Source organism: Lissotriton helveticus, chromosome 1_1 (genome assembly GCF_964261635.1).
Source record: "Lissotriton helveticus chromosome 1_1, aLisHel1.1, whole genome shotgun sequence".
NCBI lineage: Eukaryota > Metazoa > Chordata > Amphibia > Caudata > Salamandridae > Lissotriton > Lissotriton helveticus.
Window position 1 is genome coordinate 1,418,434,994 of NC_136057.1, and position 14,054 is coordinate 1,418,449,047.

Here is a 14,054-nt window from a genome sequence, read left to right on the forward strand (position 1 = left end):
GAATGGTTATCGTGCAAGAATGGAAGTGACGAGTGATTGGTGATATTACGATTGGTGTAAAAGTTTGTGCAAAGAAATCATGCGTTTATAGGGAACAATTAGAAACTAATAAGTGCAAAGAAACTAGTGGCTGGGTCACTTACCGACCATAGGAGCAAGGATTAAACCGGCAGAGTCTTAACGGTAAAGTCCGGTCCGTATAGACGGCAACCCGGAAGACGCCGAGCATGCGTACATGCTCCTTAATGTGGGTAAGGGGTATGAACATAGAAAGCGGACTATAATGAACAGTGACTGTGAGAGTGAATGGTGACGCGATCGTAAAAGATCGTGAACAAGGTTAATTAGGCAAAAAAAGATCAAAGTGAAAAATAGAGAGCTGCAGAACACCATAGACCAACAAAGTAAGGCGTCTGGTGGAAAGGTAATGTGTGTGAATGTGGAAGAATATGAATAGGAAAAAATCAAAACAAGTGTAGAAAAAAGAGAGAAGAATGGAGAGAGAGGATAAGAAAAGGTAAATACAGGACAATTTGGAAAAACACTTAGAATGAAGAAAAAGTAGAGTGGAGGTATAAATCAGAAAAAGGGTAAACAAATGTGGTAAACAACACGAAATAGGTACACCCATACATCTTGGAGTTAATGCCACCTGCGATTCAATGAATGTTATATACATGTTAAAGTGCCCATGTGACCTCCCATATGTGGGAAAAACAGAACTTAAAATCAAAACAAGACTGACTGAACACCGCAGCAACATTCGCACGAAGAACCTGAAGTCCTGCGTTGCCGCCCACTTTGTTCAACATTCTCATAATCCCAGCCAAATGCGGTTTCTTATCCTTGAAGTGGTGGATAAACACATTCACAAAGACAATAATAAACATCTGTTACAGCGTGAACTATATTGGATACATCGCCTTCACGCTCTGCATCCGAAAGGACTTAATGACAGACTGGAATATAGTTGTCACTTGTAATAATTCTGTTCCATATATGCCTAATCTCTCTTTTGCCTGCTTACTCTTTTGTTCATCTTGTCCTACCTTTAATTTCCTATTTCATGTTGTTTGCTCATGAAAGCTTGACCCTAAAAAGCAGCTCCCACAAACAAAGCTCTGGAAGAGCAAGGAATTGGGTGATGCTCCCTGGGAGAGAAGGGTTCAAAAGACTAAACAGAGGGCAATCCAGCATGTGCTGACCACCTTAAAGCAAGCATTTAAAAGTGACTTCCAACACAAACGAAAAGTAGTGGGTGGGCAGCAAGTCTGCTGATGGCAATGTCTCGAAGAGACATGGTCTAGAGGAGACCTAAAAAATGAGGTACTGCATTTTTTTCAAAAACGAAGTACGCATTTCCTGGAAAGTCTGCTCAGGCCAAAGGAGTCTGGGATGATCATGGGCCAGGCCTGCCCAGGCTTGTATCTGGGCTTGTCACACACATAAGTGGAGGCGCGGCGATACATGCATGCTGCAAGTACTAAGTGAACAAAACCTATGGATGAGACTGACAGGTCAAACCAACGCCTTGTCTTGAGATTTTGGTTCTGAACAAACATCCAACGCCACATAGTAATGCATTAAAATAGGGCAGAGAATGAAAGCATAACAGCTGCGACCTGGAAAAGGGTGTTGGTGTAAGGTGTCAATGTGGACAAAATTTACAAGACAAAGAGCGAGACCGGGTGTAGTGAAGATGGGCAGAGAGTAGAGGCACAGGGTCAGGGGTTACAGGCAGGACAGGAGAAATAAAGAACAACAGCGTATTGAGAAAGGAGAGTAGGTGTGAAGAGACAAAGGGCAGGGGGAAAAACAGGATGAGAGAAAGAAGTGCAGGGAGAGAAAGAAGTGCAGGGGGAGAAACAAAGATGGGGAGAAACAGAAGGGTAAGGGTGAGACAGAAGGGCAGGGGGAGAGATAAAGGTATGAGAGAAGCAAAAGGGCGGGGGAACAGAAGGGTCGGGGTAGAGCAGAGCACAGGCGAAGACAGGAAGGCAGGGGCAGAAACAGAAGGGCAGAGGTAGAGACTGAAGCACGGGTAAAGACAGGTAGACGAGGAGAAACTGAAGGTTAAGGAAAGAAACAGAAAGGCAGTGGTAGAAACTGAAGCCAGGGTAAATAAGGGAAGGCAGGGGGAGAAACAGAAGGGCAGGGGAGAGGCAGAAGGGCAAGTGATGAGACAGAAGTGCAGAGGAGAAACAGAAGCCGGGGTAGAGACAGAAAGGCTTGAAAGAAACAGGCGGGCAAGGACAGTGACAGATAGGCTGGGAGGAGGCAAGGGTAGGAGAGGAGACAGAAGGGAATGGGAAGAGAAGGTTAGGGGAAAATCAGAATGTCAGGGAGAAGAGACAAGAGAGGGGAGAAGAGAATCATATGGTTGTTGGATGAAACAGAAGGCAAGGGGCAGTAAAGAAAAAGAGGGGTAAGTAAAATATACATGTATTCCTAGTTCTCCATCAGCATCTGCAAAAAGCATTGCAAAATGCAAAAAGCAAGAATTAGTCCCTTTTGCAATGCCTGGTGTAAAAACAAGATTAAAAGAGTCAAAAGTTGAAAAGAGCCCAGTTTTACAAAGATTATGGCCTTTGGCTGCATCAGACTGAGCCAAGGTTACTAATTTTCAGGTGCATCTATATCTTTTGTTGAAATCTCCAAAGTATGCAGCAGGTGGCGGATTTTGTAGCTACTGCAGCAAATTCACATTTACAAATAAAAGCTACAACCACCACACAAGTCAATGAAGCTATTCCAGTGCCCCTGATTACAAACTGATGGCCATTTCAAGATAAGAAAATATTTTTCCGCAGTTCTAAGAGTTTGATCTTCCTGCAGGAGTAGGAGTTTGACCTGTAAACCGAAATCAGGGCTTAAACAGTGTATACTAATCTTCACTGTACACTATACGTAAAGGTATTCGAGTGGAGTTCTAGGGAATGGTATCCCTTAGCTTGTACTTCATGATGTGCAGCGATAATATGACTGAGGGGGATCAGGAGAGGTAGTCTGCATAAATATAAATTACCAGACAGGTTTCAGTAAGCCACAGACTTAGATTTTCCTCTTCAATAGAAATCTTTTTTTCTCACATTGCAATGTTCACTATTCTATGACTTCCCATCACTAAGACAACGTTTTAGACAAGCTATTAGTCCAATACTACATAGTTCTATACCACATAGCTCTGTGACAGCGGGAAACACATGGGGAACCCACCCACTGGCGTGTGGTACAAGTGGAAGACAGGTCAAATTGCCTTGACCTCGAGCAAGTGTCCCAGACTTGACATCTCCCATTAAGATTCTGACAAAACTCCCACTTTCCCCTGAAATTAACGAATCAAAAATATCACAGCATGATCACAACTTCTACCTGAAATGGATCGTCGCAAAAGCAACGTATACGAATTAATTATGTAAAGCAGATGATATCCCTTCACTACCAGTATCACAAAGGTAATTTATCAAACACGGTTTACTTGGGGAGAGGGTCAGCAGGGTGTACCTGGACACGGCACTGGAGGACGATTTGCAGACTTAAGGCGACGCATTCAGGGTGTAGTTTCTGCTCTTTGGCTACTAAGCAAGGGATAACAACAGGTAAGCGCCCCACCCCAAATAGGGTAAGTGGTAATTCAGCACATCTAGGCATTTTGAGTCCCAGTGCCTTCTGCTCACCACACATATGTTGTGTGAAGAAGTATCTGCAGTTTTGGAGCTCCTACCTCACCCCCCCAACGCCCTTGCACCTGTGCTGAGCAGAGTGCCTCTGCCGCCGAACATGACATTAGGATCCAGTCCCTGTACAAAGCAGACTGAGATATCAGCCATTTTATTTCCAAAACAACGCTCTGCTTTCCGCCAATCAGTATCCAGCACACTATCGAGCTGTCACCCTGGAGCTCCCTACAGCAAGCTCAGGAAACCAAACTAGCTTGTTTCTACAAGCTCAAGTTCCAATGGCTTGGGTTGTACAAAACAAAGAAGGGACAAAGGTCTGAAAACTCACTGGTCTATGTCCGCGCACATCTCTAGTGCGTTTTTTCCTCCCCTTAAGTTAAACAAGGCTGACATGTTTGAATGCATATAATGTACTTTTTTATCATGCGGAGTTCTAATGTAGACACCCATCTACAGTTTTAATAAAGGACTAGGAGAGATGTATGTGAAATCTGAATTCCGGCGGCTGAGAAGGGGTGGCGTGCTGATAAAATAAAAGGCGTGCGGTCCTAGGAACAGAACACAAGTAATGTGAGTAACAAGCAATGGAGCGGGAGATGTGGAAAAGATGTCAACAACAACAGGGGATGGAGGGATCAGGAGCGAAGACCCAATAAAATACAGGCACTGAAGCTAAACCCACACACACAGTGTAACATGAGCAGGAAATGAATAAAAAAATAGTCCCCAAACGAACAGATAAACGACCAAAGTGTAAAGATACAGCACTTGGTCACTGCTCAGTGAGAGGAAATGAAAGACTAAAAGAAGGGACAAAGAGGCAGGATTAACCACTAGCAAGCAAGGATTTTTAAAGGATATTGAAACAAACAAATGAAAAGCAGTGGGCGGGCTGTAAGCCCCCAAAGCATATACAACAGGTCTCCACACTCAACCTAAAAATCCGAATGGATATATATATCAACAAAATGACACCCGTTAAAGTAAACTATGGCAAGCAACACTTTGGTGTCCTGGAGGCACGAAGCAGCCTATTTTATAAGAGACAGAGCTAGGAGCTATGCAAATACTAACCTGTACATGGCTTCTTCCACACGAGGTCCTGATATCGTACTGCTCACCACGTCATCTAACTGCATCATGATGTCAGAGCCTAGAAGTGGAGCGAGAAGGAACATGTGAGCAGTATTGAAGAAATTATCTCCTGGGGGTTAAATACTATAAAAGAGGGCAGAGACCTCCACTAAGGGTCCCAATGCTAGGCTGAGAATTTAATGAGACCAGAATAGTGCCACCTCGCCCCTCCTCTGCAGTCCGTCGGAAGCAGGGAGCTCAAAATCACAGACTGGGGCAATATTGTGTTGTACCATGGCTTTGGGACCCTGAACTCATGGCCAGGGTCCCACTCTCCACCCCAGCCGCTCCGCTGTTCTTCGCCTGCCGCTGACACCTCCTCTTGGTAGTTGTTCAAAACCCTCCTGCTGACTGCTTGCGTGCTCCTCCCTGCTCTTCTCCAGCATTATTTCTGCCTGTAATTGTGCGTGTTGACCCCTTACCTGTACCCGCTGTCATTGTTCTTTTTGTGCCTGTTGACTTGTACTTTGGCTTTCAGGGTCCAATTTTCACTGCCCTTTTTCTCGCCGCTGACCTCCGTGGCCCGTCTCTCCTGCTGATCCCCACTTCCACCTCCCAGCTGCGCTTCCTTCTCCCTTCCCTATTTAATGGTGGCCAGTGTGGGGATGACTGAGCAGGACTTCTGACCTCGTGGCCAGGGTCCTGTCCTCTGCCACAGCAGCTCTGCTGTTCTTCGCCTGCCGCTGCCGCCAGGACCTCCTCCTGGTAGGGGTTCGAGGCCATCCTGCTGACTGCCTGCATGCTCCTCCCGTCTCTTCTCCTGCATTATTTGTGCCTGTAATTGTGCATGTTGACCCCTTACCTGTGACTTTTGTCATTTTTTAGGTCTCGCCTACACAGCGCACAGGCGTTACATAGGAGACCTTTAGCCATCGTGCAGCTCTTTTTCAAAGCACATACTCGTGCTTGTGGCGGCATACAGCTTGCGAGAGTGTACAGCGGTGCACCACAAGCACGAGTATGTGCTTTGAAAAAGAGCTCTCCCCAGCGTGCGTGCACCACTCGCGGGTGTACCCCTTCACCTCTCTCTTCTGCTGCAGCCTGCACGCCTTTTTATTTTTAAAACTTTCAGCATGAGGCTCGCGCGCTTGTCTCTCTGAGCTTCCGTTTCACCCCTCTCACTCCCGTCCTCTTTCACTTTCCCTCTCTATTTCTTTCGTCTCTGGGTATGTCTTCTTCCTTTCTCGTTCTCTCTGGGATGCTTTCAGTGATAATTGTAATTTTAATCAATATTAAACTAGAAACCTGTGTCAAATAACAGTTGGGTCAGCAGATCCTGCATGATTCTAAGCAGCTGTATAGTGAAACACAAAACAATATCACTGCATGTGTTTGAATACAGTTTCATGTGTTAGAAAATCGGTGTAGCATGCGCGCTATATGAAATAATGGCTCAATTTATTCCCTGGTGACTTAAGCGGAGTAATGGTTTATAATATTTACAAAAACTACGAAGGAACATTTTCAGATGTGCTACTCTTCCATAGCCACCTTCAATTATTGCAGACCTAAGCAAATGAATAGAAAAATGCTGTGCCATCGCAGAATCAATGTCTTAAACGCCATCTGCCCTCTTATCTACTGTTAAACATATACACAAAAAAAATCAGTCGCCAGCAATTTTCACACATTAAGGTATACATTAAGGGAACTAAAACATGAGGGGTGAGAGTTCTAAAGAGGTAAAATCTAATTTCTTTAAACGACACGATGTTTACGACATGATGTTTACAGATTCTAAATATTTGGAGAAAATTATAAGCCTATATATTGCATCTATCACTAAATGGATCCCTGACAGTAGATTAAAAAAATCACAACGCATTAGAACTGTAGGCTGAAAATATCCTTACATGGCTTCCAAAATGGTTTAAATATTAGTGTCTGGGTCCTAGGCCACAAGACACCACTTCCTGGGATGTCAGCATTTGTGTGGCCAGTGGGTCATCTGATGCCAATTTCTGAGGCACTGCCAGATGGCTGAAGTGTGTGGAGCGGGAGGGTGGTGCCGCGACTTCTGCTACACCTAACATATTATTGCTGATGTGAGGTCATTCCGCCTAAATGGGGACATTTTGGAAAACAGGGGCAGGAGTTGCATTTTTTACATCCGATTCTGCATAGTACCAAAGACAATTATTGTTCGCTAGCAGCAAAACCATCTTACATGGTAGAAAGACACTAGCAAACCATTTCCCTCACTCATCATGCACACCCCTGCCTCCCATACCTACCCATGATATCTCACACAGACCCTTTCCCTCACATGCACAGCTACCCATCACACATCCTTGATTCTCTCATACATCCCTGTTTATCACACAGCCCATTTGCCTAAAAAAACATCCTCAACCGTCAGGAAGATCACAGACTCACACATATCCTTTTCCCTCACACAGTTATTTTGCCTCACACACACTCGTAACTATCATCAGGTCCCCGAGTCCCACATACACATCCCTGGCTCTCACATAAGCCCTTCTGCTCATCCCTGCTTCCTACACACTTCCTTTCCCTCACACACACCTGTGACCCTCGTGCACACATGACCCTGCACACACGCATACACAGTGACCCTCCCACAGGTTCTCACTCCATCCTTATTTCTCTGAGCTATAAAAAACAAAGCATCCTTCAACATATGGAAGCTCGTCGGACACCAGAAGGATGGGAATGCGCAAACAAACAATCTTCAGAAAAGAAGTAGAGGTGAATTGTTTTTTGCCTCTGTGCTCCATCACAGAAAGGTTGGGCCCTTCTGAACCCCCACCTCCCTACACACGCACACAAGGCGGTGCCTCACCGAGCCAAGGCACAGGCGCCAGCTGCTGGTCCTCACTGCGGGCAGGGGCGGCACAGAGCTACTTTAGATTAGCATGGCTTTCAAACTGCAGCTGAAGCATCACGGACTGAGGCCTGGACTTCAAAGAGCTGCGTGGACGCTCGGCTCGTGCCCAGCAATGCTTTGTACTGAAGACAGACGTGGGCAAATGAACTGTTTGGCACATGCAACTGTTGCATGGCTAAACACTTATAAGGTCCCAAAGGCGAGACTTATTGGCTATGCCAATGCTTGTCTTTTTAGTGCCTGTTGACTTGTATTTTGGTTCTCTTTGTCATTTTGTCATTGTCCTTTTTGTACCTGTTGACTTGTATTTTGGTTTTCAGGGTCCAATTTTTGCACTCTTTTTTCCCGCCGCGGCCCCTCCCCCCTGCCGCTCCCCGCTCCCTTCCCTCTTCCCTATTTAATGGCGGCAGATGCGCGGCCGCTCCGCTAGCGCGCCAAAGGCAAGCCCATCTGCGCCCATCCATGACTAGCACCAGGGATCCTGGCCCTTCAGTCACCCACCGCTACGACTCAGCTGCCCTCCTCGCACTTAACCCCAGAAGGAACAACAACTGCCCGCTCTCCACACTGAACGCCACCCATGGCCAGTTCTCCTGCCCCCACTGCCGCCAAACCTTCACCACCATCCGCACCATCATGGCCGGCACCCTCACGCCGGCGCCAACACCACCGAAGCTCGGAAGTGCATCCTCCTCAACGTGCACACCCTACAAAGACATGCCGTAGAGATCTGGGACCTCCTCGACACCCACGTCGCCTTCTTCATGGAAACCTGGACCAAAGCCGCCTCTGTCCCTGACATCGCCAAGGCCATTCCAGACGGCGACAAGATCCAAAGGAAGGACCGCCCCAACCGCCCAGGAGGACTCGCCATCGCCCACAAGAGCTCCCTCCACCACGAGCGACACCTCCGCCACCACCGAACACCTTCATTCCCTGATCCAGACAAGCCCTAGAACCACTCTTCGCAGCACCCTCACCTACAGACCCCCATACCCCGTGCTTTGTTCCCCAACACTATTGTTGACCTCATCGCTCCCCACACCATCACCTCCATGGACTACATACTCATCGGAGACCTGAACTATCAGCTCGACAACCCTAGCCACCTCCCCCCCCACCCTCCTGGACAACCACGCCAACTTCAGAATGAAACAGCTTGTCACCCCCCCCTACCCACAAGGCAGGACACACCATCGACCCCATCTTCGCAAGAAAGAACAACAGCCGCTTCAGCCACACCACGCAGCCCCTCTAGATGGACCATTACTGTGTACACTTCTCTCTCAACACCAATCCCAAACCCACTCCTCGTCCTCCACGAAGGAACTGGAGCAAGATCACAGAGGAGCACCTCAACCGCGACCCCCTCCGCCCCGACCAACGACAACTCTGCAGCCAAGGAACTACACCACTGGATCACCAACTGCGCAGACAAGCTTGTGCCCCTCCGCACCAGCCACCGGCAGACAACTCCCCCTGAAGGCCACCTGGTTCACCACCGACCTTCACGAAGCCAGACGCTCCTGCAGACATCTCAAAAAACGATGAAGAAACAGCAAAACCACGGAAGTCCGAACCTTCTACAAGAACGCCACGACAGACTACCACCAACGCATAAGATCCACAAAGAAGACCTTCACCCGGAACAAAATCCTCACCACCTCGGGCAACTCAAAGGAACTCTTCAAGTTCATCCAGCAATTCACCAAGCCCCACAGCAAAGCCACAGACGTCGCTCCCTCCCAAGCCCTCTGCAGCAAGCTGGGCTCCTACTTCCACCTGAAAATCAAAGCCCTCTACGACAACTTCAGCGAGCAGACTCCAGAAACCACCCTTCCCTCCAGCAACGACAGCCAGCCCACCATCACCGCCTGGACCCCGGTCACCACCGATACCGCAACCACCATGAAGAGCACCCACTCAGGAGCTCCCACGGACCCCTGCCCTCCACACATCTTCCACCGAGCTGCAGCCTCCATTGCACCCCAGCCACGACGAACCATCAACGCCATTTTCGAATCCAGCACTTTCCTAGACAACTGGAAACACGCAGAAGTCAAGCCCCTCCTCAAGAAACCCTCTGCAGACCCGACGGACCTGAAGAACTACCGACTCATATCCCTCCTCCCCTTCGCAGCCAAAGTCACTGAGAAGATCGTCAACGCCCAGCTGACTAACTTAATTGAAGAGAACTCCATCCTCAATCCCTCCCAATCCAGATTCTGCAGCAAACACAGCACCGAGACCGCCCTACTAACTGCCACGGATGAGATCCGCACAATCCTCGATCAAGGCCTCACCGCAGCCCACATCCTACTAGCCCTCTCCACAGCCTTCAACACCGTCTCCCACCGCACCCTCGCAGCCAGACTCCGCGATACCGGAATACAGGGAACCGCCCTCGACTGGCTCCAATGCTTCCTCGCCGGCAGAACCCAAAGGATCAGACTCCCGCCTTTCCTCTCTGAACCCACAGAGATCAACTGTGGAGCCCCACGCTCTTCAACATCTACATGGCTCCCCTTGCCGACCATTGTCAGACAGCATGGACTCAGCATTGTATACTACGCAGACGACACCCAACTCATCCTCTTCCTCACGAAGGACCCCGAAACCACCAGACTCAGCTTCCAAGAAGCAATGAAAGACGTCACAGCTTGGATGTGCAGCAGCTGCTTGAGACTCAACTCGGAGAAGACAGAAGTCCTTGTCCTCAGACCCCCCCCTCCGCGTAGGACAACTCCTGGTGGTCCTCTGCCCTTGGCACCCCACCCACCGCCACGGACCACGCCCAAAACCTCAGCATCTTACTCAAATCTTCCCTCACCATGATCCGACAGATCAACACTGTCACCTCCACCTGCTTCTACACCCTCCACATCCACTGCAAGACCTTCAAATGGATCCCCCCGGAAGCCAGAAAGACTTTCACCCACGCACTCATAACAAGCAGACTGGACTACGGAAACAGCCTCTACGTTGGAATCAACAAATCCCAGCTACGCAAACTCCAGACCTTCCAGAACACCGCAGCTAGACTCGTCCTCGGCATCCTACGATAGGAGCACATCACCAAACACCTGCGAGACCTCCACTGGCTCCCTGTCGAGAAGAGAGTGACCTTCAAGCTACTCGCCCATGCCTACAAATCGCTCCATAATAGCGGACTCCAATACCTCGACGAAAGAGTCTCCTTCCATGTACTACCAGAAACCCTGCGCATCCTCAGAATGGGTGGAAGAGCCTTCTCATACATCACAGCCAAAGCCTGGAACGAGCTCGCAGTCAACATCAGATGCTCGCTCCCCCACTCTGCCAATCTTCAGGAAGCTGAACCGGAGCTGCATGCCCCCCCCTCTCCGAGCGCCTTGAGACCCTCATGGGTGAGTAGCATGCTTTAAATTTAAACCCCCTGATTGATTGATTGATTGAGGATCCAGTGTGTGAAAGCATTCATCCAGTGAGTGAAATCATCAAAAACTAAAGACTGAAAAAATCCAATGTTCTAACAGCCAGACATAAATGCGTCAAGGCAGGTCTTTTGGATCTTAAAATCATATAATCCAAGATTTATGAAACAGGGTCTAATTACAAGTGGGTCAGTTAATTCCGATCCATGGGAAAACCCATGTTTAAGCATGGATCGGAATTACGAGGGAACAGGGATTTAACATATCTAATAATTATCGGATCGGTAAAATACCTCAAGGTTTGTTAACATTTGGCAGGTCAAACCGGCCAAAATTTCACAGGATTAATGTTTACGGTATTCACTGCACCAAGTGGATTTTGGCATGTCAAACACCAAAATGTGCATGTTATTCCCCACAAGTTTGTAATAGGCGCTATTTATCAGACTAGATAAATAAAGCACCCCTTGGTATAGTAATTTATCAGGTGCGCTAAGAAGCATCTACACTTGTAAGGAGAAATGCAGACTCGAAAATACACTGAAAACTTGAGTAAGTCCAAAGGATAACTGCTAGTTTTGAACATGTTAAACTTAGTTGCCACGATCACAATACAGATAAGTTGAACAAAAGCTTTAACAACTCAACACCTAATTTAGATTAATGAAACCATTTATTTATCAATCAGAGTGGGAGTCGATCACAATGCCACCTCGTGGCACCAGAGCACCCTAACACAGATTCCCTGATGCTGGTCCTAAACAAGCCTACAACCATGCAATTGTCTAACATCCTCTGCTTTCCACTCCCTGAAATGGATCCTGCTATGAATTTCTTCCCTTTTTAATATTTTATACCTCATCCATATAGTCTAACGTTGAACTCTGTTCCAGCATCTCTGACAACAATCTATATTTTTATCTAACTGATAAGTTACAATACAGTAATGGACATGGGCAAAGGTCTCCTCATATATAGATCTTTTCTCAATCCCTACTGGTAGATTTGGCGTAAGTAACGACCAAAGAACCCAAAAAATAAAACGCCTGCATCGACACAAACTCTCTATATCAAGAATCTCAAACTGGAACACAGACAAATAGTTTATTACTAAAATAATACTAAGATATGCTTCTCCAAAAACTGAAACTCCTCTATCCCACGCTAGGTTTATCTGGAAAAGTCATCATCCACACAAAAAACAAGCATTAGCAAAATCAAATGGTCTCGCCTACGCAAGATCTGTTGTTGATCTCAATTATGTTTTATCCACCCAAGTGCAGCTGCTGTGCAACGTGGCTGAAAGTCAAGAAAATAAAATAGTAAAGAAATGGTTAACGCTGGCCGCATTACAACACTTTTGTTTTTTGTATTAACTTTCAGCCATGATGTAAGCAATTGGTGTGGAACATGTCTGACAGTTATTTAAAAAAAAAAGCAATATGAAGCAGAAGCACTCTGCGTCACAGCTGAACAACATGACTAAAATACATTGACAAACTCAATAGATCTCGCATAGGCGAGCCCTATTGGCCTTGCCAATGCTTGTTGTATACAATAGTGTCCTGCAAGTGAGATACATGCGGTAGCGCATGCTCTTGCAGCCTCAACACTAAAAAGAGGCTTTCAGAGGTAGCTGGTGGCATGTCCAATCTTACCCTAAGAGAATGTTTAGGAAATAAGTTTACAGTTAACCATAAGTCTGCACATAAGGCTGGCGACCATCCGTCCACCAACTATTTACAAGTCTGATCTTTTCTGCCCACCGATCAGCTGAATCGCAACATTAATTGGATGTCATGTCGTGCATGGGAGGTTGAAAGTCTTGCCAAAGACAATAAGTCAAGCAGAGCTGCTGGCATGAACACGAGTAGACATCCAATGCCACAACCCGACAGGCCTAATCATCAGCACACCAACACACAGAACACTCCTATCTGCAGTATGGCACCTGCAATGAATTAATGTTTACAGTTCACTACACGAAAGGCATAGGGCTGTCATGTTATCCAAAGTAATGGATAAAACTAAGTGCTTCCTCACCCAAACCAGCTCCGAAACAAGTAATACGCCAAACCAGTGGCAATAGAAACAAGCATTTGCAATGCAATAGGTCTCGCTTTTCAAGAATTTGAGCTAGTGCCATTGTAAATGACAACGTCTTTTATTTATGTGTTTTGATAACCAACAAGCAGTGCCTAAACACACATTTTGTGCTTATAGTCCTTGCTTATGAACAGCAAGGCTGGCAGTAAAAGAGGCGCAGTTACTGCCAGCCTTGCTTCTCATAAGCAACGACTAGAAGTACAAAGTACAAATACAATTAGTCGCTTTGAAATGTGACAACATTACTATTATATTAATTCCAGATTAGGTTGTACTCTATGTGGAGCTGATGAAGGGAAATGTATAGAAGGTTTCATGTAAATGAGATGTGTTAGGTGCAGTACAGCAACCTGCACCTAGATGTCTCTAGTGAGCAAGGGACCAGCACTGCTTGTCTGGGTGTAGTAGCACAAGCTGTGCCTAGAGGTCCCTAGTGAGCATCATAAACTTTGAAGATATGGTAAATCTACCCTACCCATAATGCATTGCATGCAAGACAGTTCCACAAGTACATTCAAATAGCTATGTCCATGTATACAATTAGTAGCTTTGAAATGTAAAAAATAATTATTATATGAATTCCAGATTAGGTTGTACTCTATGTGGAGCTGATGAAGGGAAATTTATAGAAGGTCTAATATAAATGTGAGATGTGATAGCGAGTAAAGTAATCACTGCCAATCTAGTTTAGGACTCAGTGTCCTGTCCGAAGGTCTTTAAGAAAGTAGTGCCTTGAGTCTGTAGTTAAAACCTAAGGCGTAACAACACATGTAACATGGGGTGTCCTAACACGAGGTTACAAGAAGAGACAAGGCGGTACTAAGAAAGGAACTACAAAGCCTAATGACCAATGAAAAACCACCATTTACAAAG

General features: G+C 46.6%; 1 protein-coding gene across 1 annotated transcript in view; it reads right to left on the minus strand.

The window, feature by feature from the left end:
• Positions 1-14,054, minus strand: part of QTRT1 (queuine tRNA-ribosyltransferase catalytic subunit 1) — a 345,830-nt gene that overhangs the window by 211,081 nt on the left and 120,695 nt on the right. The window contains exon 4 of the mRNA XM_078685122.1: positions 4,755-4,833. Within this exon, the coding sequence (XP_078541248.1) occupies positions 4,755-4,833 (79 nt within the window). The remainder of the gene's footprint in view (positions 1-4,754; positions 4,834-14,054) is intronic.